The sequence below is a fragment of the Triturus cristatus genome, chromosome 4_1, assembly GCF_964204655.1.
Source record: "Triturus cristatus chromosome 4_1, aTriCri1.1, whole genome shotgun sequence".
NCBI classification, from domain to species: Eukaryota; Metazoa; Chordata; class Amphibia; order Caudata; family Salamandridae; genus Triturus; species Triturus cristatus.
In genome coordinates, this window is record NC_140585.1 from 402,859,110 (window position 1) to 402,884,836 (window position 25,727).

Consider the following 25,727-nt stretch of genomic DNA (forward strand, 5'->3'; position numbering starts at 1 on the left):
TTAGGCCTAATTTAAGGCCCACCTCAATCATACCTTATCGACTTAACTGCTTACTCGAGGAGCTGCTATCTCTTTTTGAGGGCACTAATATATCTAATATATTGCCCCCTGCTCAGACATGCTTTGAACCCTCTCAGGTCCTTTCAACCCTTGCCTCCATGTTTAATGGCAGCTGTGCCTGAGCTCATATATTAGATTTCTCAGATTTTTGACACTTTACGAAAGTGTCAAAAATCGGCCACTAGAAGGACTTCAGAGCTAACGCCACCCATGAGACATCCTTCTGGATATGTCTAAGGCAGTCACGAGCCAACTATTCCAGTCCTCATCCTGTGACGTCACATGTGGAGAGTACCACAGGCTCTTTTGGGCGTCACACCGTCCGCGGAGATTGAAGCACATAAACACGAATCTTGTTGGTTTCGGTTTCGACTACATCTATTGGGTTCGCATTCGATTGGTGGCACAGTGGAGTATCCGCGTACCATCCACGTGGAGAGGGCTCCGCCTTTCATCAACGTGCCCCATTTCTCTCACACGTAGCAGTGATAGTTTGATAAAGTCAACGCCCTCCTCCGGGCTAGTCTGCCACTTGAGTAAATAAAGGGTGAGCTCAGAGTTTAAACTGCGGAGGAGGTTGGGTTGGGGGGAGGGAGGGCCTTCCAAAGGGGCGCCTAAACTAAAATCTGTGCTTAGCTTAGTGTGCCTCCCGGCTGGTATTTTACTACTTCTGTCATTAAATCCAGATATTTCATACAGCAAGTAGCATTACACTTACACCAAGCCAATACTTTCATCTTTGTCAGTGAGTGTAGTTGCATAACATAAGTAAGCAACAATCATGGCTTCCTAGTACAGCATATTGAAAATGCTTCCGATCTGAAAAGATGAGACTGTGAAAGAACTATAACGAGTCTCCTAGTTGCATCAAAGGCAGTGAAGGGAGGTACGGCTGCAGAGTTGAGATTTATGTTTTTTTTTATCTCGAGGGTGGGGGCAAAAACGAAGAGCCCAATAGGGACTTGTCTGAGCACCGGCAAGACCAGGCCCGCTTAAAGCCCAGCGTGAGCTCCGTATCATTGAGGGAACCCCAAAAAGTGTACACTGGCTACATTTGTTTGAGTTTTTTTTCCCAGTCTGTTTTTTGTTTTCTCCTGTCGGTTTTTGGTATCAATAGCTTTAGTGCTTTTGCTATGTTTCTGAGGAGCAGCACTGTGAATGAGAACCAAACACGCGGGTCATTTTGGACCGTGCTAAAAATGCAATGCTGCCGTCTAGTAAAGTACTAGCGCATTTGCAGTAAAAAAAAACGACCCCTCATTAATTTGTCTTTCTTTTTTAGTTCTATATTTCGTAAAATATTAAGTTACTTATACCTGCTTCGTTTTGTTGCATGTAATGCTATAAAGTGTTACTGTTACAGCTTTGTTTGCAGTTTTATAGCTCGGTCTTGGCCATTTTAGCGCTTTACATGAGCACCATATTACACTACACAAGGTCAGATTCATGAGTGTTTTTATGTTCGTGGAGATTACGTGATTTGAACACAATCACAGCATGTTAAGCATGTGCCGGCTGTTAGGCCACACCTCCCTCTCTAATAGCTTATAAACTCGAACAAAGGCCTGTGATTAAACGATTAGTTGGGGCTAGGCATATTTAGGTCACATTCTCAGGTCTGTATTCTCCGTGCTGAGGATTTGGTATCAAGAGGTCTGAGCACGAGCCTCAGGGGAGCCCCTGGTATTTGCACCCACAGTATCTCCCTTAACTCCTCCCAGACATGCGAGTGACCATCCGATGCCCTTCTGGCCGAATATTGCCATTTCCCCTCCCACACTTCCCATGAGTAATAAGGAGGGAAACCTGTTGGTGTGCAAACAGCCGCCGTTTATTAACACCAGCACAATATTACAGATAATACTGATCACAATTTAAAGTGTCATTATTATGTTCCATACATTATGTACATTTCAATGTGACTCATAATTTAGCATTCGGTCCTCTGATCTGGCTTCGAACCCTAAGTCATGACAGCACTGGTTATGCCCCTTTTTCAAGGTGTCAAGCGTTTGTGCCTTCTATGCTGCCCTTGCTACCGAAGTTCTAAGTTGGTGGCCCTCAGGCCGCGCCTGGGCTGCACGTGCCGTGTCCGCCTGCTGACCCTCTGCTGGCCACTCGCGTGCTCCCAGTGCTCCTGCCGTGGGGCATGCCAAGGACACCGGCTCTTCTTCAAGGGCTATTGTGCTTTTATTTGCTGTTTCCTACGTGCTATCTCCACCACTCTGACGGTGGTTTCTCCGACCTCCAGTAGCCCCCTTTTTCGTCCTCTGTGCTGCCTTCTTAAGAAAATCCTAGTTGCTCTAGTGCCCCTACCATGTTGAGCAACAACATTTCCATCCCAACAGCGGGTAGCTAGACCTCGTCAGCTGCATAGTTGCCCAGGATTTTAGGTTTAATTCGCCTATGCCTAACGAACCCTCCACCGTTGGCGTTGCCTGCTTTGGCTGCCTCTGGTTCTTATACCTGGGTTGCATATGCTCCCGCCCTTTCATGGCTGCCTGGCAGTAAAAGGAGCCTGATGGGTCCCTTCCTGTAGCCAGTTTCCCAAAATATGTTACTGCGCTAAGATGAGCTACAGCCCACGCCCTTCTTTTACCGCTTGTGAACGTCCAGTGTAAGAACTTTTCAACATCGCTGCTTGATTCGCCTTCATGACCCAGCACCTAGATTACCCTTTGGTATAGTGCTCAGCACTTAAAATATTCTTGCGTGGTCTTCGGGGCTAGCGCATTGTCCGCCAGTGCTGTTAGGTCTCATCTACCAGCTCCAAAGCCATGTGGGACTGGGCTTTATGCTCTGTTCTGGCTATAATATACAATTCATGACAGTTTCTCATCATGCTCCATCACAGTTTGTCAGCCCTACTGCCACCCCTTCCCAACCCCCTGCTTCACAGTGACCTTGTTTGTTTTAGACATACCCCTAGAAAGAGCAGGTGGAGATCGGATTTAAGCCAAGATGCCACAGATAGCGCAGATATCATGGGATGGGGAGTAGTCATAAGGGAACTCCATTTCCAAGACGTTGCAGGTTGGATTATTCAAGGCGGGTCAATCACCATGGCATCATGGGCCAAGAATGGGAGGCTAATACAGCCGAGCTGGGCGGTTGCACAGAGTTGGCAGAGAGAGGGCAGGCATAAGGTGTCTGGTTGTCGGTGACTGAGGCAAGTGTGCGACCCCTGTGATGGCAGAGACAGATATTCGACCTAAGCTCGGGAAGCATTACAAGCCATCTGCCTCCTGCAGACCCATTGTGTCCTGCGATACATTTTTTCAGACTTCCCTGCAAATATGGACCTGGTTTAGAAATCTAAAACCCTGTACAAAGTGCAGTCTTAGCCTGGAAATCAGGCAGACAGTAACCCACAAACCACCCCTGTCAGACTTCAGGATTATTTGTAGCAGTGAGTTCTGAAGCCTCTTTTCCCATGGATAAACACACACGAAATCCCGACTATATGTGTAAAAGGCTTTAGTCAAAATTAATGCACTACCCTAGTGAAGGGTATATGAATAGATGTTACAATAAAAATAAGCACAGCAGTGACAATAAAACAGGCTATTAAACAATGTAATACAAATAACTGCAGCATTGCTGATAGTGTTCATTGAAACAAAGCATTGAACGATGAGGCCCACCCTGATAAACCCTCTTCCTTCTAGACCCTGGCGGAACTTTCTTGGCCCCTAAGTGCTCATCTGAGTGTCTTAGGTGGCCTCGACCCGCATGTCTTTGCTGAATGACAGAGTTGTTTTCAATCAGCTACTGCCCTTTAAGAAGGTCGAAATCAGTCTCTCTAATGTGGACCCTGAGCTGAGAGCAGCGCAGATAAGGCTGGCTCGAAAGCCTGTGGCCTCACTGAAGAGGTGTGCGTTACACATCTCGAGTGAAGCCCTGAACCGAAGCTGAAGAGGTCTCTCCCCTGAAGATGTGTTTGGATCAGACTTCAGTACCATTTTCAGCTTGTTGGAAAAAGGCCAAAACTCTGGATTAATGATGTAAAATACAAGAATTAGCATGTGAGTTCTGTTGCAGTCACCTAAATCTGTTCCATATTGCAATTCATGCTCATATATATACATGTACAATGGTGCACTACCAACTTATAATAAAACAAACGTAAAATAATATACACGTGCAATTAATACTAAATGAAGCACATGCTTAGAAATGAAATATGTGAACTCGAATATATGATTAAATTTAGCTGGGAAAAAGGGCACATAAGTGGAAAAGAGGTGTGCTTCACCTGAATGGTAATGCAAAGATGCATATGAAAATCCTTACCAGTAGATAAGCAGTCTGAGACACATCAGGCTGGATGAATTAAGGGATAGCAGATGTTTGATAAGGCCTGCAGTCTGACTGAAGCGGTCAAACAAGCATTGGCAAAGTCAATAGGTCTTGCCTACACAAGAGCCATTTGCTTTGTCAGTGTCTTTTTGCCGTTTTGTGCAGCAGCGTGGCTGCTATTGGGGGGATAAGTACTTTGACAAGGCCAACGTTGGACGTGTCATAGCTGATTTCTTTCTTTCTGGAGGGACAGGGCAAGCAGCACAGCCCGAGGGGCAAATTACTGAACATGGTAGAGCAACTGGGCAAGCAACACAATGCAAAAGGGGAACAGGGAGCATACAGACAACAACACACTGAGGGGTGCAGCAACCACAGACAATGGTGGTTAAAGGGGACAAGCAACATGAGACACCGGGAGGAGGGCAGGCAGAACAAGGAACATGACGGACAGCGGGAGGAGGGTGGTGGGAGCAAGCCAAGGCCGGCAGCAGGCATCGGGCGTTTCCCCGGTGGGCCGCTAGGATGGGGGCTGGTTTTGGGGCCCTTGGGGGCTGTTTTTGTTACCGGGGGTCGGCAATTTCGCCCCCTGTAATAAAATCGTCCGAAACTGGCCCTAGCAAACTGCTTGGCTGCAGTAAACCACCCCCCTCCCCCTCATCCCAGGGGGCGTCGGCCGAGCAGTTTGCCAGGGCCGGTTTCGGTTCCAAGTCCGGCCCTGCAGCCATCAAATTGACGGACAGTGGGAGAGGACAAGCTACACACAGGACAGCAAGAGGAAACAAGCCACACAACCGACTGATCAAACACATGCACTCCTATGGAGCTCTTTCACAAGAAGAAAAAAGTAGCTCTGAAAGCATGAGCAGTGGAAGGACACTGGGTAGGGAAGCAGTACTTGTGCCATGCTCCAGAAGAAGGCCAAACACAAGAAGAGAAAGTCGAGCTTTCATGCGGTGACCAACTAGGAGCAAGATTTAATAGAGTCACAATTCAAAGACAAATGGATGGAACGTTATTCATAATTTGACAGATTTTACGTAGAGATCAATAATCAGCCGTATTGTTATATTGGTCACTTTGAAAGTTGGGTACAGTATTTGCATATGGATTCGATTTCACCAATTCACAAAATCAGGGCGCATATGTCTTTTCTAAAACCTAGATGAGCTAGAAGGTTGAGGAGTTGGCTGTGTTGTTTGGGAACGAGCTTTCAGAGTGGAAGACTTGAAAGAGTAGACTTGTCTGGTGAGGTGCTAGGCAGGCCCGTCCTATTCAGTTGCAGCTTAAGTGCAGTATTTGAATCTGAGCTGCAGTAAAGGCAGATAAATCAGCCACTTCCTGTAGGCAAGTATCTATGAAGGACCCGTGCAAAACCAGGCTAGCGCCCTATCAGTTTCCAATTGATTAGCCCTTCTTTGGACACAGTGAAGACAGCCAGAACAATCCTCTTTCCGCCAACATGCAGGCCGTCACAGTCGCTAGATGAGGACTCGATATCTGTAATGATTCATGCCAGGGAGGATATTTACCATGACAGAAGATAGTACTGCCGCCTTTTGTAAACAGCTCCTCTGCTTACAAGACTGCCAGTCACAGATCTTTAGTGTATGCAATGTATTCACCACAAGATACATTTGTACAGTTTCCACTAGAAGTACCAGAACACTAAAATGCCGTCGAGATTTGTATACAGGCGTGCAGAGCCGTCAGGACCTTAAAGCCCTCCCCATGAAAAATCTGTCAAACCAGAGTCTGATTTCTGGCTGCTTGTGTTCGATCAACTGTGGATGGCTTGAGCTTAAAATGCTGTTTTGTTAGCATTAGTGGTCAAGTGTATCTCATAGTATGTCAATAGCGTTTTGTGTGTTTAATAGACGAAATGTCCAAATCATATACAATACTGTAAGAAAGAGAGACTAGCACTACATAGAGAAACAAAACTTAGAATCTGCTTAGTTCCCGGTATCAGAGAAGGGAGGAAGACAGAAAGGGAGGGCACATTTAAAACATTGTTACGTAAAGACTATAAACCCAGAGAAACGCACAGAAAAATTACATGTCCTAGGCCAGTGGTTCTTAACATTTTGACTTCTGTGAACATTCACTTAATCATCTGGAACCAGGGGACTCCAGTGAATTATGATTGGAATCCAGGAACCCCCACTGAGTTGTTGCTGGAAGCTGGAGACTCCGGCCTAAGCATTTTCGATGATTTAATCTGCAAAACAATACACAAGAAATACAGAAACAAACATTCATCAAACAAATACACATTGAAGAAATATTTAATGTAATTCACAAACACATATAAATAATAATCAAAAATGTGATTTTAATAGGAAGGTTGGAGCTTTTATTAAATGCACTTGAGGCCACTCATCATCCATACTATATTCTGTTTGATGAATTTGCACTGCTCCCACAAATCAATCCGAGGACACCAACTTAGTTTTTAGCCTTCAATTTAAAATTCATTCACTTTTACAGAATGTTTTAAAATGTCCAATTTTTCATTCTGCTTCCTGTTTTTTATATACAATTTGTTAATCTGTTAATATTATTTAATTTTCTAAGCAGTTGCGGACCCCCTGACTAGTTGGATCACAAGTTAAGAATCACTGTCCTGGGCAATCCTTTTTTTTTTTTTTCTTTTTTAGGTTATTTGTTGGTGGTTGCAGACCGTCCTCTACAGCGATTTCACACCATGACAAGCAGCACAATGCAGTATATATTTGTCTATTGTGTAGGTCCACCCGCTCCATGAGAATCAGCTAAAACACTAATCATGGTGCCAAGAATCTGAAAGGCACGAGGCTAGATAAGTGTAGTCATAGGCAGCTGGAGCAGTCACAGAAGGTCTACATTAGCATAGTTGGGCCCATCTACAACCATTTAAACAGTCAAGTATAATGTAACTGCAGGCATTAGGTCTGGGATCACCTATTGTTTTTGTTTGTTTTCCTCCCACCATACCTGTGTGTGTGTGTCTGGATGGCACATAGAGGTCAAGCAACGGCACCCCTTGTCAGGTCCGTCCATGCCCTGGTCAGTTAGCAGCGGGAGCTACAACCCCCCACGCTCCACTTCTTCCACCCTCACAAAAGCTGCCAGAATGGACGCCCAGTATTCTGCGACTGGGCGGCATCGCAGACCCCGTCTTTCCTCCCCCCATTAATGCAGATTCTTCCGCTAGCGACCAGGGCTCTTCCTGCTTCTTCCACCTGCAATGGGAAGGTTCCCCTGAGGACCTCTAGTGCATGGCAAGGGCCCGTCGGACCAAAACCAGAGCCAAGCTCAGGAATCTAGCTTCCATTCTTTTCATTTTCAAAGTGGGATACAGTCCTAAGAGAAATACTTCCATCCACCTAAGTTCGGTTCGGCCCAGTATGCGCTCCAAGTCATCTGTCACCTCCCGCCCAGTACTGTGCGATCCCTGACAAGACCAGGTCATATGTATAAAGTCAGTGTCTAGTACATGACATCTGTGGCATTTCTGATCAGTAGTGTCCTGTATCATGTTGAGTTGGGGTGGGGTGAAGTATGCAAAAAGATCAATTGATGGACAGAATGTAGAACAATGTCATACATTCACCCCAGTACAGAGATCTGGGCCTAAATTCATCGTTTTTTGCTCACCCTGCCATTCCAGTTTGAACCCAGCCATATGCAAATCAGTCTTGACGCTGTTCCCAATGGGAACAGTCCAGCCCGAACTGCCAGGCCAGGTCCTCCCTGGACTGGAATAAAGCATCCTAGGACCGGTTTCGGGGTTTCACCCCTCATCAGCCAGGATAGCTTGACTCCAGTGGCATGGAGAGCACAGGACCCACGTCTGGGCATACCCGTCTCACTCGTTGTGACAAATGCAAAAAGAACAATTGATGGACAGAATGCAGAACAATGTCATACATTCACCCCAGTACAGGAGGGTGAGGTATGTCATGTGTGAAAAATTTAACTGGGTGTAACAGAAACTAGTATTGCATGATGCGGGATGGACATGCTGCAATGCTCTAGTCCATTCCTTATTGTAAAAGTCTCAGTTTATTGCAGTTTTCCATTGCTGTTGGAGCGGTGTTAAGTCTACCTGGGTTTAGAGTAGAGCCGAATTATAGAGCCAGGAAACGAACCGGCTGCTGTTCCAGAAGATGAGAACAATTTGCAAGACCTCGTGCTTTGGCGGCTCGGTCTGCCACAGTACATGTATTGCCTGGGTAACTGCTGCATATGTTAGGAATTGCAAGGTAGGCAGACCGGTATTTGCCAAGAGCCCGTCTAGTGGTCTCAGCCTGCCATCATCCAAACAGTTGCCACTGTAAGTAGCTCTGCGACAGTCCAGTCGTGCAGTCTGCGGGCTGTGAAGTGACCGCCTCGGGGCATTGGGTGGGCCATTTCATGGTAATTCCGGGTGAGTATGGCTGGGAGTGGCCAATGAGCTTGCTGTATTCTCTCCAACAGTGCTAAGTTATTTGGAGTAATTTGAGGAGTGGGCCCAGTGTAGGACACCCCCCCAAAAGTAGGGACATGGGAAACATCCTTTACCACGCAACCATTACAACGCGGTATGGTTACATCGTGGTTTTCACAACGCAAGTCATTACGTCGACTTGCACTGGAGGGCGCTCTAGACTAAGGAATAGTGTGAATTACTATTCCAACACCTTCCCTACTGTACGTAGACTGGAGTTGGAGTAGTAATTCACACTATTCCTAAATCCAGCGCCCTCCAACGCAAGTTGATGTAACGACTTGCGTTGTCAAGACCGCGATGTAACATACCGCGTTGTGATGGTACGCATTGTATCATCATACATTCAGGGACATCAATGTTCCCTTCACTGATGGAGTACTGTAGCATCCCAGTTCGTCCCGGGGAGGCCAGTGGACCAACCACTCTACCTGAGCTGTGATTTGGTTCACCTTGAAGCTTGGGACTCCCAATCCCCCCCCCCCACCCACCCCCCCTTCCCTGGTTGGACATTGGAGAGTATGCAGAGAAGTCCTACACCTGCCCCCGTCCCATATCAGTTCACATATCAAAGTGTCAAGAGATCTGTACCAAGATCTAGGTATCCAGAGCGGGAGGTTCACAAACAAGTACAGTACCCTGGGCAAGATGATCATTGTTGAGAGCGCTATTCTTGCCATTAGTGGAAGCTGCAGCGTGTGCCAGAATGCCACACTACCTCTTAGAGACCGAAGAACCCCATTCTGATTACCCTCCTGTCTGTCCACATATTTGTGGTAAATTGTGACCCTGAGATACTGGAACGTCTAGGGCTCCCACAGGATGTCTTAGTCTCGGACTGCCTTTGGAATCTCTCCAGGATCTTCGCACCCTAGGATGGTACAAGTCTTCTCCCAGTTTGCGTGAAGGCCCATTGCCTCCCCAACATGTGCAGCATCCTGGCCTTCTGGGTATGCCTGTCTCTTCTTCTCGGTGAAATAAGAGCATATCCTCTGCATACTGGGAGATTTGTTCTCTACCCTGTATTGGTATACCCCTACCCGGACCCTCCTTCCAGGGAAGGGTTCAATGGCCAGTGCAAATAACAGGGGGGACAGGGAGTCCTGCGTGGTGCCCCTTTGAATCTCAGAGGACTCTGAGATACTGTACCCCGTCTTCACCCTTGCTTGTGCCCTGCTTTGTCATCTATTTCGCCAATTCATGCCCTCCGTTTATGCGCTGCATCACTGTAGAATATGGAAGGCCTTACGTAAGTCGATTGGGAAGTCAGGGAACGCCTCTAGGGAGACCTCGTCTAACACTCAGTGGAGGCATCTGAAATTTAAAGAAGTGTTTCGGTGTGGGCCTAAGCAATCTTAATATACATTAAAACCAAAATGATGGCCGATGCACTGAAATAATGAGGTTTAAGATTAAAAGTAACTAACATGTTCCCGATGAACCAACACATAATGTTTTTTTTATTTTTCTCAGTCTATATATTCACTTGAACGCAGCTTAAGGAAGCAAAAACAAATGCTTGGTACTGGACAATGATGTCATAAAGACCAGCATACAATCCTTAACACGAAGGACTGAGCGTTTTCAGCTGCCTCGGAAGACATGCCAGATAAGTAAGCTTATAGCACTAGTGTTAGGATACATTTCAGGCTTAATATTTTATGAACGGATCTATTAGGAAATGGCCTACTCTATGGCCCAATGGAACATAGTAACCATTCTAAATCTTACATGTCTTTTTTAAGGCAACATAACCCCAGCCCTTCATTGCAGTGCACTCCTGTGCGCATTATATGATTAGCCAAGAGTTGGACTGAATTCTTCACCAAAAACGCATAGGGAGGTTAGATTCAACATCTTCCACTACAGGTCCTAATTGCTCTAGAAACCTGGTATGCAGACCCCAGTAAAGCAGGTTGTCTTTAACAAAATCTACACGATGCCCAACTCAAAATCTTCTTTTGAGTTGGTTGCTAAACACAGAAAGCTTACACATGGCAAACACACAGCTATTGATGTGAAGCTTTGTAGCACTTGCCTTGAACAAGTAGTCTAAACCATCAGAACTAAGGCCTCACCCAGTTCTGTGTATTCGAACAACTGAACGCAACACAGACTTGTAGGATGTGGCTTACGCCTTGAAGTCAGTGTTCGGTTTCCATTTAGAGTTGATCCAATTCAAGAAAGTCAGAGTCCGTACCTTAAAAATAAAATCACACCAACCATGTAACCTTCCGGGCTTGTTGAAATTGCAACTGCTTGATGCGCCATAAACATGTTTTCAGCTGTTGTAAGCAGGTTCTGACTATCAAAAAGGAGAACAGTGCCGCTTGGTAATTCGGAACAGGTTAAGTTTAAACATTAACGGCCGGCAAAAGCAGCCTCATCTCTTACAGTTGCGTGCTGGCATTCAACTTGCATTAGGTACAGGGCATACTTTATACTGTACAGTGGGTGCAATAAAGAGAAGCTCCTCCCCATTTGGGCAGGAAATACTGGTACAATGGGCCATAAATGACACGTTAGATGCTTGATACCAACCTGATAGCAGTGCCCATCAATACCAACTGGAGGTCACATTCGGAGGTGGTCCAGGTGGCAGGGTGTGTCGTTTATCTGATGAATGCAACTAGCCGGTTGCTCTGGTATCACATCCTTGAGCCGAGTGCAGACCCTCTGCTGAGCCTTTGTGTTTGATTGTGTGCATCTGACTAACTTCTTAGACATGACTTCCTTGGGCCATATGTGATTTACTGCTGCAGTCTTCCCGGTGTGTTTGAGGCTGTTCCAGATCTGGTGTTTCCATCACAGGAAGCACTAGGAGGGGACAGAGGGCAGCTGTGTTGTGTTGATCTGATAAAGGGTGACTCTGAAACTGTAACAAGTGCTTTATTGTGAATTTCGGTAGCGCACGCAACAGCTGCTCTGTGGTGTGCTGGACTCCTAAAAGCAGGGCCTTCTTATAAATCGATCCTATGCTAATACAGCAAGTGATGTCAAATGTAAATTCACAAATCGCCGATGTACTAGAGCCTATGTTATTGTTGAATAAGGAAAAGTTTACTTAGAAAAGAGTACTCATGACAGGCTGGCGCGGTTCGGTCTTTAAGCTGGATAAGAGATCAACCTGGTCAGAGCGAGGGCAAAGGCAATGGCTGAATAACAGTGTTTTGGAGTGACTCATTAGAAGTTGAATGATTCTGTGGAGTGTTTGACTCGCGGTCAACATTGAAAAGTCTCAGCCGGTGCTGATGAATTTAAATGGAAGTTTGCACTTGATGTACTTGGTTCCATTTCGGATGTGATGACAGTAGTTTTGTACTTGTGGCATTTAGGCCTAGAAATATCTCCCTGCCTACTTGTAGTGGATTGACACCCCCGTGCTGCACGGCCACCAGCTGTGTGTGTGCCCCTCGCTGCTGCTCGCAGCCTCGTTGTGCCGTCTGCCTTGCCGCCCTAGCTGCCTGCCTCGCTGTCCCTTGCCCCTGCAGTTCCGCCGTATTTTTGTTATAATTTGCTATATTGTTGTATTCTGACTGCCTTATTGTATCAACGTGGTTGTTTTCCCCCTGTGCCTTGCCAGCCCCGCTCCCCGCCGCCGTTCACGCGGCCACGCCCCCTTTTGTTCTGTGTCCTCCCTGCTCCCACCTCCCAGCTGCTCCTCCCTCCCACTTGTCCTTAAATGGCGACCGCGCGGCACAGGTGAGTGTGACCTGCTCTCAGGACACCCCCGCGCCGCACGGCCACCAGCTGTGTGTGTGCCCCTCACCCCTCGCTGCTGCTCGCAGCCTCGTTGTGCCGTCTGCCTTGCCACCCTAGCTGCCTGCCTCGCTGTCCCTTGCCCCTGCAGTTCTGCTGTATTTTTGTTATAATTTGCTGTATTGTTGTATTATGACTGCCTTATTGTATCAACGTGGTTGTTTTCCCCCTGTACCTTGCACGCCCGGCTCCCCGCTTCCCGCCGCCGTTCACGCGGCCACGCCCCCTTTTGTTCTGTGTCCTCCCCGCTCCCGCCTCCCAGCTGCTCCTCCCTCCCACTTGTCCTTAAATGACGACCGCGCGGTGCAGGTGAGTGTGACCTGCTCTCAGGACACCCCCGCGCCGCACGGCCACCAGCTGTGTGTGTGCCCCTCGCTGCTGCCCGCAGCCTGGTTGTGCCGTCTGCCTTGCCGCTCTAGCTGCCTGCCTCGCTGTCCCTTGCCCCTGCAGTTCCGCCGTATTTTTGTTATAATTTGCTGTATTGTTGTATTCTGACTGCCTTATTGTATCAACGTGGTTGTTTTCCCCCTGTGCCTTGCCCGCCCCGCTCCCCGCTTCCCGCCGCCGTTCACGCGGCCATGCCCCCTTTTGTTCTGTGTCCTCCCCGCTCCCAGCTGCTCCTCCCTCCCACTTAGCCTTAAATGGCGACTGCGCGGACGCGCAGCGGTCACGCGCAGCGGGCGCGCCGATTGTGCACCGAAGGTGCGCCAAAGGCAAGCCTGTCTGCGCCCGTCCGCGCCTGGACTGCGCCCAGTGCCAGGACCCCTGGCCCCCACCGATGCAAGACGACCCGACAGACCTACGACGCCGCTGCCCTCAACGCACTCAATGCCGGCCGGAACCCCACCTGCTGCCGGGCCGCCCCGAAACGCATTCACGGACCCTTCATCTGCAGAACCTGCAAGTTCACCTGCCTCCGAACCTGCACCGCGCCCGCCAAGCCAAGCTCCAGCAGCGACCTCAAGTGCATCCTGCTCAACACCCGCTCTGTCCACAGACACGGCGTGGAACTCTGGAACCTCCTCGACACAACATCACCAGACATCGCCTTCCTCACGGAAACATGGATGAACGCCTCCTCAGCCCCCGCCATCGCCATCCCGGACGGGTACAAGATCATCAGGAGGGACCGCGTCAACCAGACCGGAGGAGGCATCGCCATCGTCCACAAGAACACCATCCGCATCACGACCGACTCCAACGACACCTTTGCCGCCGCCGAGCACCTCAACTTCCAGATTCACACCGACCCAAAGACGACCCTCAGAAGCACCCTCATCTACAGACCCCCGGGACCACGCACACAATTCAGCTAAGACATCACGGACTTCATCAGCCCACACGCCCTCCCCTCCGCCGACTACATCCTCCTAGGGGACCTCAACTTCCACCTGGAGAACAACAAGGACCGCAACACCGTCACCCTGCTGGACAACCTCGCCAACCTCTGACTCAAGCAACTGGTCAACACCCCCACCCACTACGCCGGCCACACGCTTGATCCCGTCTTCTCATCCAGCAAGCACATCACCTTCAGCCACTCCACCGGACTCCACTGGACCGACCACAGCTGCGTCCACTTCAGCTTCAGAAAAACCACAACCCACCACCACCCGCAAGAGGTTCCTCACAGGAGCTGGAGCAAGATCACCGCCGACCAGCTCACCACCTCCCTCAGCCAGAACCCACCTGCCAGCACAACGGACCCCAACGAAGCAGCCCACAACTTCACGCAGTGGCTGACCGCCTGCGCCGACGACCTCGCACCACTGAAGAACCCTCCAAGCAGACCCAGAAGCAAGAAGGCCCCCTGGTTCACCGACGAACTCAAGGACTCCAAGAAGACCTGCCGCACCCTCGAGAAAGCCTGGCTCCTCGACCAGACCACTGACAACATGACCGCCCTCAAACACGCCACCACCACCACTTCATCCGCACCACCAAGAAGAAATCACTGAAGGAGCGACTGGACAACAACGCCCACGACAGCAAGGAACTCTTCAGCATCGTCAAGGAGTTCTCCAACCCCAGCACCGGCAACAACGACATCACCACTTCACAAGATCTCTGCGACTCCCTCGCCTCGTTCTTCCACCGCAAGATTGCCGACGTCCACAACAGTTTCGGCACACCATCCACGCACCCAACCGTCGAACCAACGCGCCCCACCGCCACCCTCCGCACCTGGACCACGGTGACCACCGAAGACACAGCCCGCACGATGAACACTATCCACTCCGGATCTCCAACCGACCCCTGCCCCCACCACGTCTTCAACAAGGCCGACTCCACCATCGCACCCCAACTCAGGGACGTCATCAACACCTCCTTCAACACTGCCACCTTCCCGGAGAGCTGGAAGCATGCTGAGCTCAGCGCCCTACTGAAGAAACCAACAGCGGACCCCACCGACCTCAAGAACTTCCGACCCATCTCGCTCCTCTCTTTTCCTGCCAAAGTCATCGAGAAGATCGCCAACAGACAACTTGCCGCCTTCCTCGAGACGAACGGATCCCTCGACCCCTCGCAGTCCGGTTTCAGAGCCAACCACAGCACCGAGACCGCCCTCATCGCAGCCACCGACGACATCCGAGCCCTGCTCGACAACGGGGAAACAGCGGCACTCATCCTCCTGGACCTCTCCGCAGCGTTCGACACTGTCTGCCACCGCACCCTAGTCCAACGCCTCAGCAACACCTGCATCCAAGAGAAGGCACTGGAGTGGATCATCTCGTTCCTCGCCGGAAGAACACAGAGAGTCAGCCTCCCCCCGTTTCGATCCGAGGCCACCGAAGTCATCTGCGGCGTCCCGCAAGGATCATCACTCAGCCCCACCCTCTTCAACGTCTACATTTTTTTTTTTTTTGACATGTTTTTATTAGGGTTTTGCATATATTACATCATATGAAACATTCACAGATATGAGTCTGAATCGCTGTATCGTAACATTCTGGGTCATTGGGAAAGACATAGTGTGTGGAAGCTGTAGTCCATTAGCCATCGGGTCTTCCCCGATGGTTCGAGAGATCTGTCCTCCCCTGTGCCGGTATCATCTGGTCTCCCTGGCTAACGCCCTGGTCGTGTCTATATCTGCCGTCTCGATCAGGGGTGAATTTATCTTCCCATCACGGTCTATCTAGCGTCTCCTCTTGTCTCACATTCCCTAGCATGTCGTGTAACTAGAACAACAGAATGTAAACCGCCAACTGGGATCATCTACGCCTGTGAGGCTGTTTGGAAAGGGCCCTGGGGTAGGGGGGGGCCCCCAAAACTGGGTATGTTATGGGAGGAAGGGAGGAAGTGCGTGAAGTGTGGAAGGGGGGGAGGGGGGATGTGAGGCCGGCGGGCGAGGTGCTCCTATGACACAGTATGTACGGGTTGGTGGTAGGTGTATGCGGTGTGCTTTAAGGCTCCCCAGGGGGGAAGGGAGGGGGCGGGTGGTCGGATTGCCATTTAACGCCCAGCCGGGGGACCGGGTCTGTACATGCCTTCGCTGCTGGGTATGTTGTCTTTCCTATGGGTTGTTTGTGTCTTCCGTTGATCCGGGGCGGTCGGGGGGGGTCGTCTGGGTGCGGGGAGAGGGCTGTGACGTGTCTGGGGTGTCCCCTGTATTGTCTGCTTGCTTAAACAGGATGAGGAGTTGTGCCCACTCCATGGATATCGGGTGTTTGCGGGCGCCCTTCGCTTCCTCCTCTCGTAGCAGTTCCTCCTCCGCCGCTCCCCACTTGAGTACCGCGCCCACCCATGCCGGGCCAGACGGCCCCTCTGGGGCCCTCCAATGCATTGCGATGTTTCGCTTCGCGAGGAGATGGGCCAAGGAGGTGAATTTCTGCTGTACTTTCGCGGATTTCCTCTTCGGGGCGATCCCCAGTGCACATTCCTCCCATGTGGGGGTGGACTGGAGTTCGGTCGCGGCTCGAACGGCTCGGTGTACACCGCCCCAGAAACGTTGTATGGCTGGGCAGACCCAAAACATATGTTTGAAGTTGGCGTCTGCCTGGTGGCAGCGGGGACATTCGAATTGTGTATCGGGGTAAAATCGGTGGAGTTTGGCTGGGGTAAGGTACGCCCGATGTAGGATATTAAATTGAATATTTTTAAAGCGCGCGTTCCTGGACACTTTTTTCGGTGGCTCCAGGGCTTTGCGCCACTCCGCATCATGGAATGCCCTGCCTGCATCGTCTTCCCACGTCTCCCGCAGTTTGTCCAGGGTGGTGTCTGTGAGCTCCCGGATCGCTTTATAGAGCCAGGTAATGAGATAGCTGCCTGCTCCCATACGCAGCACCGTGTGTAGCACCGGGTGTGTCGGGGGTTCCCCATTGCGCGCGCGCCAGAAACGGTCGCCACTCATCAGCAGCTGTCTGTGTGTCAGAAATTGCCCCTGGGGGAGATCGTGCCACTCCATCAATTGCTCAAATGTCCTCAGTTGCCCCTCTTGGAACAACGCCTCCATTTCCGTGATCCCATGATCTGTCCACACTTGGAGGGCCCTCGCGGTGAAGCATCCGTTCCGTCGGGGGAAGCCCACCAGGGGGAGCAGGGGGGAGTATAGTGGCTTGCCCGTTGACATGCGATGAACCCTCATCATGCATCTGCGGGCGATGGCGACCTGGAGTGGATGCGTGCGTGTCGGTTTGGAGCCCGGCAGGAGCAGTCGGCGGATCTCAGGCATAGGCAGTTTGCCTCTCTCCTTTCGCCTGATCCTGATCGTGGAAAAAACGGCGCAAGTTATGTGAGGTGTTACGCCGGGGAACGAAGCCGCACTGGTCCGTGTGCACCAGTGTGGGAAGGACTTGGCTGTAGCGGTCCGCTAAGATTTTCCCTAGAATCTTACAGTCCGTGTTCAGGAGCGTTATTGGCCGGTAGGATGTCGGGAGTACGGGATCTCTGTACGGCTTTAAGAAGGTCACCAGGATCGACGCCCGCATCGAGGCCGGGAGCATTCTGTGGGTCACTGCCTCTTCGTATATGGAGACCAGCCGTGGCGCCAATAGTGCCGCGAATGTGTGGTAGTACTCGATCGGGAGTCCGTCCATGCCCGGTGCCTTCCCGCGCGCCAGGGCTTTGATTGCTTGCTTCACGTCGACCGGCTTAAGTTTCCCGTCCAGGTCCTTCCCGAGCGCGGGGGGGATCTTGGGCAGGGACGCCCCACCTAGGAAACCGGCAAGGTCTCCCGTGGGTCCGGTCCGCGGGGCTCGGTACAGGGCCGCATAGTATGCGTGGAAGATGTGGAGGATATCTGTCTGCGAATATTTAAGTTGCCCATCTGGGGCTTGGAGTTCCGTGATCGGGCGCGGCGCTGTATCTTGCCGAGCCAACCAAGCCAGGAGGGCCCCCGTCCTATTTCCCTCCTTGTGTGTTCGCGTTGCGTACGCCCGAAAATTATATTTGCGCAGATCTCTCAGCGCTATTGAGTGGGAGGATTTGGCCTCTGACAGTTGCGCCTCCGTGGCATCACCGCGGTCCACCCTCTTCGAGAGTTCCGCGAGCCGGGTCTCCTCTTCAACGTCTACATGAGGCCTCTTGCTGCCATCGCACGCCAACACAACCTCAACATCATCTCCTACACCGACGACACCCAGCTGATCCTCTCCCTCACCAGAGACCCCGACACCGCCAGAACCAGCCTACACGAAGGGATGAAAGACGTCGCCGAGTGGATGAAGAACAGCCGCCTGAAACTGAACTCAGACAAGACGGAAGTCCTCATCCTGGGACCATCACCCTCCGCCTGGGACGACTCCTGGTGGCCCCCAGCCCTGGGCACCGCCCCCAAGCCAACAGACGACGCACGCAACCTGGGTTTCATCCTGGACTCCTCCCTCTCGATGACCAGACAAGTCAACGCCGTCTCCTCATCATGCTTTCACACCCTTCGCATGCTTCGCAAGATCTTCCGATGGATCCCGACCGAAACCAGGAAGACGGTCACCCAGGCCCTCGTCACCAGCCGACTGGACTAAGGAAACACCCTCTACGCCGGAACCACAGCCAAGCTACAGAAAAGACTCCAACGCATCCAGAACGCCTCCGCCCGACTCATCCTGGACATCCCCCGACGCAGCCACATCTCCGGCCACCTGAGGGACCTGCACTGGCTCCCCGTCAGCAAGAGGATCACGTTCAGACTCCTCACCCACGCACACAAGTCTCTCCACGACCTGGGCCCCAAGTACCTCAACGACCGCCTGACCTTCTACACGCCCACCCGCCAGCTACGGTCTACTAGCCTCGCCCTCGCCGCCGTACCACGCATCCGAAGAGCCACCGCCAGAGGCAGATCCTTCTCCTACCTGGCGGCCAAGACATGGAACTCCCTCCCCATCCACCTTCGGCTGACCCAGGACCACCTCGCCTTCAGGAGACAACTCAAGACCTGGCTGTTCGAGCAGTAGTGGACCCCTTCCCCCAAGCGCCTTGAGACCCTTCCAGGTGAGTAGCGCGCTATACAAGTGATATGATTGATTGATTGATTGATTGATTGATTGAGCTCAAGTGTTGTGACCTTTTTTTCTCCACCCAAGTAGAGAGTACATTTATTTCAAAATCAGTTTTCTTTGAACTTGTCGAAATTCTGCAGGACAGTTGTGATACTGTGCAATAGTTTTTTGATTAATAGCACAATGTGTTTTTTAGCACATGTTACAGTGCCTCTCCTTAAACCGCCTCTGAAACGTTGTTGGGATTGAGAGCACTCAGTCACAAATCTTCTCAGTGGCCGCAATTCAAGTGCTAAACCCGCAGCACCCCATGCCTATTAGCAAAGAGCTGTTCTTATACTGAGCCATGCCAGCCTCTAATATAAAGGAAAAACTACAAGTCCCGGGAGGCAGTGTGATGCTGGCTTAAAAAACAAAAAGTCTGGGATGGCGCACGATGTAAACGATATGGAACAACTTGCGAGCATTCCAGTCACCTGTCAGGATCACCTGTGAAAGGTGAACAGACTTGGAGCTAAGTCAATCGCATGTCAGCATTAACACTGCCAGGCTGGCAAGGCTGAGGAGTAATCTGTCTCCTGCCAAAAACCCCATGCAGAAGCCCGCTGGACTGTGGTAAGGGTCAGGCACATGATATCTGTGCTTCTGAAGCGCTTGAATGGGTTGGTTCACACTCATTCAATTGTCACTGAAAGATCAGTTGAGCTGGGGAGCTGGTAATGTGAGGACCACCTCAAAGGTCCTCAAAGTTCATACGGGCTGCTTCAGAACTCGTCAGACTCTTATATCAGTTTGGCATTAGAGAGTGCAGTGGAGTTTCAGGGGGGGGATCAGCCACATTCCCATGCACCCTCATATATCAGACTGACTCTACCATGGCATCACATGACGAATATAAAGTAAACATAAAAACCATAATGGGCATTATCGTGTATGGCTCGTCTTTCATAAGTTAGTACTACATGTTACATGCAAAACAGGCCTGATTTTTTGCAAATATGACTGCATTTAATGCAAAATGTGTATATTAAATTCAGGGCATAGAGCGACCTAACTGAATGGTAATGATGACCGGTGTGTGCTCAATCACCATGTTTAGTGTTCAGATACTGCATGTTTTCTGGTGCCAGCCAAACTAACAGTACAGAGGAGGAAAACGTTTCACTTATCTTGTGCATATACTTTATTCATGATTGCAAGGCCTTGTAACCTTATAAAGATCCGTCTTGGATCATCCAACCTTCATATGCTTGTGCAGCGGGGCATTATTTGCACATATTCAAAGCAGGAGCTGAGCGCGAGTGACCCTTCCTCGCGCCATAAGGCTTCATTAGTGATAAAGATGTAAGGTATTGGTGCAGGGGCTGAGTTAGGCTCATGGACCACTAGCTCAGTGGAGATGCTGAAGGGTGGAATTCTGGCTGCTGGCCTGATGACAGCATAAGGTATGTGTTGAAACTATCCAGGATTTAGCTTGTATTTTAGGATTATTTAACTAACACATCCACATAAGCAGGATGGCTATAAATATTAGGGCACTTTGGGTCTGGAATAGACTAACAGGTTAGGGATGTGTGGTGACCTATGGCCGGGCCTATTTAATATTTGCTCTGATCTAAATCTTGTATCTGTAAAATACGGACTACTCACCCCTGAGGGTCTCAAGGCGTTGGGGGCCGTCGGGGAGATTAGGTGCTGAGCTGAGCTGCTGCCGGCTTGATTTTTGCAACCCTTAGTGCAGTATACACTATATGATCTAACGTATAGGTCATACTTGTGTGAAAAAAAGAATATTCTCTGAAAGCCCAATTAAACGCATGTTTGGAGTCAATCTAGTCCTAAAGTAGCTGCTTGTTCAACCCTGCTCGTGCAGCGCATGGGATCTATCCCAATCTACCGCCCGTATTAAAGCCCCCTTCCGGTATCATCAGTAGGTGCGCCTGCTCCATGAACTGATCCTATAGAGATTCAAAAAATTTAACCTGATCAGCATTCAGGGGATATTTACTCTCCCGAAGTATAAAGCGTGCTGATCCCCGTCACATACCTGCCCTCTTGATCGGTCTTAATATCTGAGCTGTGAAAGTTACTCTAGGTTTCACCCATATTAAACTGTCTCTAGCATAGACTGTCTATTGTGTGGAATAATTGGCCTCTCCGTCGCTTCCTCAACCAAGCACCTTCATCCTGTGCCAGGTATGTTTCTTGTAGGATAGTCATGTGAGACCCCCGTGTCTTAGTTTTGAATAAGTTGTATGTTGCTTAACAGCACTATTTATGCCCCTCACGTTCCACATCATCATCCATTTAGGTAAGCAAATGTTATAGTGAAGGTTTTGGGAGCCATTCACCCACTACACACGTGGGAGCATTCGCACATAGACGCAAAGGAAAAGCAGGACAAGTATCACTGACTCGAACACTCAGACCTGCCCATGAACCCCCCCACGTCTATTCCCCGGACAGCAGGGCAACAGCCCTTGATCCAGCATAACCGCATAAGCTAGAAAGAGGCTTCATATCTACAGTGCAAGAGAGTAGGAGCCAGGGGCGGTGTTGTCCAAGGGGGATCCCTGCCCCCACTCCGGCACATCCACATCAATCATCATTTGTAAACAGTATAACATTGTAACTCACTAATAATACAATGACACACAATTTGTGCTTTCAGGACGCAGCCAGCTCATGCATTTAGGGCAGATCATCTGCAATGTTGGGAGTACTTTGGAGTACCCCTATTGTCATTCATTTTGTAATTTGTGCCTTCATACGAGGTCAGGAGCTGTTGACTTGTATAACTCCTGTTGAATAGAATTGTTGGCTAATTGTAGAGTTTTATATTTTAGATCATTACCATAACTTCCTTTTAACTGACGTTTTATTAGTCCGAAAACATATAACGTGTGTTTGTGTAGCATTGTATGAATTTATTTTTTCACATAAAGCAACCCCAGATTCCTGAACAGTTATACTACTTAATGATTGTGATTTCATGTTTTTAGGCACAATGTATGTAGCTCCTGCTGACATGTTTAGGGTTAGCAGAGTTGTTTAGAGCTCTGTGTTGTCAATTTGTGTTCAACTCGGAGAGCTAGACAAGTGTTATACTAAATTATACTTTACATGGAAGAGGTTTCAATAAAATAGCATTGCAGACTTACTGTCTATCGGGATAAGGAGTGAACTATTGGAAATGTGTCGGTGTTAGCCATGAAGGTATGGTTAGGTGTTGGAGTTTACACAGCTTCCCCTTCATTAGCTGACTGAAATTTAAATAAATTAGTTTGGCTCTGTGGTGGGTGCTACGTTTGTTCCAGAGTTTGAGGCCTACTATACCAGGTGACCTTCCATATTTAAATTTTTAAAACCTTCTCACATGGTTAAGTTCGATGTGGGCGATCGGGTAATCGTGCTTTGTATTCGTTGTTCTATTTCTCTGTTGCTGAGAAAATATGCAATTTGTTTTGCTGATATGCGGGAAACACACTTTTAGTACACACTTGGGGGCATGGATGAGCCTGCACAGGTGGGCACATAAGTGAATGAGTACGAATGAATTTCTCCTAACCTTAAAAAAGCAAAAGATCAATTGGATTTGTCATCAAAATGTGTCCTTTTTCATCCTTGCTGAACATGTAGAGTGAATGCTGGTGTTCCCCCCGCCCACTCCTTTCCACCCCCCCAATTCTCAAATTTTAGAATCCACTCTCTTTTGAACTCAATCTGTAGTCGAACATGCTTGCTTTTTTGCTTTAAAAAAGAATTACAGGTTCTGGCCTTCAAGCAAACACTGCATAGTTGATCAGCACATAGCCATGTTTCATTCCGACATGCAGATGCTTCACCTCACACTAAAAAAAGGCTAGATTCTGTTATGAGCTTATAATTTTATAGCACACAATCTGTTATATTTTTCTTATCCTTTGTTATTGGAAAACATCGTAATTTCTGTCCTAACTTTGGTTTAATATTAATGTTTTCTTGAAAGATTTTTTAAATTCACAATGCAAAACGTTTCTGTCCAGCTATAGAATGATCTATGCAGACTTGGAACAGTCCATTCAAGCAGCAGATGCCCAAGAGGATTTGAAATGGTTTCACTCCAACCATGGTCCAGGGATGAGCATGAATTGGCCACAGTTTGAGGTAAGATTGGACAAATCTAGATGCATGTAGCATTCTTTCTTGACATATCAGTCTAGCTCTTGTTTTGTTAGCCCCTCCATGATCCAATTTGCTTTATACATACTTATGTGCTATAGATATGAATCTGCGTCATAAAATAACATGTATAGAATAGAATTCCATAAAACGTATAAGGAATTCAAAGCAATTTATATACAGCAATATGCAACCTTGATCGTTCGGGATAGGGTTGATTCAAGAAAGAAAGCAGGGCGATTAATGTGTCTTTAAAGTGTTAATTGAACATTTCATGGTTGTTTTCACATGCCTCCATAGAGTTTAAGTGTTTTCTACTGCAATGTTTTAGTTCCAATTTACTCTGTTAAAGCGGTTCAGATCCAGGTAAATACTTGGTCTGCATGGCAGGTAGATTTATGTGACAACATATTTGGTTGAGTAAGCACAGCACTGCGATTGCCCATATCCGTGCTGGAAAGCAGATGTGGGAAATGACGCTTCTGCGTGCAAGCTGCAGATTAATGGGGCTGCAGCCATTCTAGAAATTTCTGGGGCCATTTAAGCGATTGTCATCTACACTGTTTTCTGTCTAGATCAGGTTGTTTGTGTATGCATTAATAATTTTGTACCAACAAATGTATATGATTTGTATGTACAATTTTTGTAATGTGCTTTCACTTGCAACATGTGCACACTTGGAACACTATGCATTTTTTAAATAAGTTTTCTAAAAAAAAATTACCATTAAGGTAATTATCAGACGTTTCTGATTTTTTTTTTTTTTTTTTTTTTTTTTTGCATGGTACTATGAAATAACACATTGGCTGTTTAATTGTGATTGTTATGCAACAGTATTTTTTTAAACTGTGAACGGTATTAAATATACTCCAGTGAGCCCTTACTGCTTAACTGTATTAACTACCAACTACCCTAGGTTCCAGTTGGTTTACAGGGCAACACCTGTTTGTATTACTTATATCCATTTTGAGTGCAATACACCTAGTATCATTGACTACTGTAATAATAATATCTGATAGAGACATCTAGCCGCAGATTCCTTAACTTAGAATATCCCCAGACGTCAGACTGGATCAGAAAAATGTTCCGCAGTAGCACCTCTGCGCGTCAGGGGGGCAGCGCTGCATGGCTCCGCCCTGACGTCGTCCAGGTCAATGGAGCCATATATGCATCCCCCAGCGCGCTGACGGCAGTTTTTTCTTTTTCCACGTCCCAACGCGGATCCTGGAAAACCAGCAGTTCCTTGGCCTGTATTTCGGGCCTTCTTGACGCCTTTGGCGTCAGAGAACAATGTGCGATGCCTTCGGGCTTACAGGCGTGTGAGACCTGCAAGCGACAGATGTCTGTCACGGGTCCACACGTGATTGGTATGTGGTACCTGGGCGAGCACCACGACTCAGAGGAGTGCGACGCCTGTCAACAGATGACACCTAAGTCCCTTTGAGAGCTTCGTATGAAGCTGCTGGCCGCCCGGATGTCTGGTCCTGCCCCTTCCCGCCGTCGATCATCCCCTCCAGTTCGGCGTCAATCGCGGGGTCGTTCCCGCGAACGTTGTTCGGAGGCAGATAAACATATGCGCACGTTGTGGAGGACATCCTCTGGTCAGCGTGACGCTGGGGCCTGCGGCTCGGTCCTTTCCCGGCACAGGCACCCAGCGGTCGTCTCCCCCATACCCACCCTTCCCTGGTGTCGGGGCGACTAGAACCCAAATGGAGGCCTACTGTAATGCACTCCAATCTTTCTTTGGGTTACCCCCTCTCCCTGGTGCGCCTTCGGGTCCCACAGAGGAGGAAGGCACTGATGTCGGATCTACGCTGGCGGATTCGTCCTCGGCACTGGCTGTGTACGTCGACTCCAACCCCGGAGTCGATACGACGCCAATGGGACACAGCTCGGAGGGGCATCCGGTAGTCTGTCCAGGCCGCCCATCCGGTCAATGCATAGTCCCATGCGGCTTCCTGCGCTGACGTCAGATGCGGCGCCGGGCACTACGCCGCGTGAGCCGGTGCCGGGCAGCCCTGCGCTAACGTCAGCTGTGGCGCCAGGCTCCACTCGGTGCCAGCGCTGCTGGAGCAGGCAAGCCCTGCGCTAACGTTGGCTGCGGCACCAGGTTCCACGCCGCTGGAGCCCACGGAACCTGTACTGCAGGAACTCCCAACCACACCCGGTAGCTCCCCCTCCGCCCCTCCGGTGGGAACGAGTCCCCGTCTATTGGCACCCACCATGAGTCCCCTTTAGCGGTTCTCGATCTTGCGGCGGCAACGCTCGATCCCTTGTTACGAGATGTAGGAAGGTGGATATCTGACTATGGTTACCCCCAACTTTTTGCCTAGTGTCTAGCTGGTTTTTCGACTTAGTTGGCCTGAGATCCTGCCATTCAGGGTCTCAGGCTGTCTGCTCTCTCTTTAAAATGGACTCCATGTACCCTAGGTACATTCCCAATTGGTAAGGATCACCTTATTGGACCCTGTACAGTGTACCCTAGGTACCCAGGGCATAGGTGTACCCTAGGCCTCCCAGGGGCTGCAGCATGTATT

General features: G+C 49.4%; 1 protein-coding gene across 10 annotated transcripts in view; it reads left to right on the forward strand.

The window, feature by feature from the left end:
• Positions 1-25,727, forward strand: part of PACSIN2 (protein kinase C and casein kinase substrate in neurons 2) — a 595,050-nt gene that overhangs the window by 487,467 nt on the left and 81,856 nt on the right. For all 10 annotated transcript variants that reach the window (XM_085652484.1, XM_085652485.1, XM_085652482.1 and 7 more), the window contains one exon: positions 23,055-23,175. In XM_085652484.1, coding sequence (XP_085508610.1) covers positions 23,055-23,175 — 121 coding nt within the window. The remainder of the gene's footprint in view (positions 1-23,054; positions 23,176-25,727) is intronic.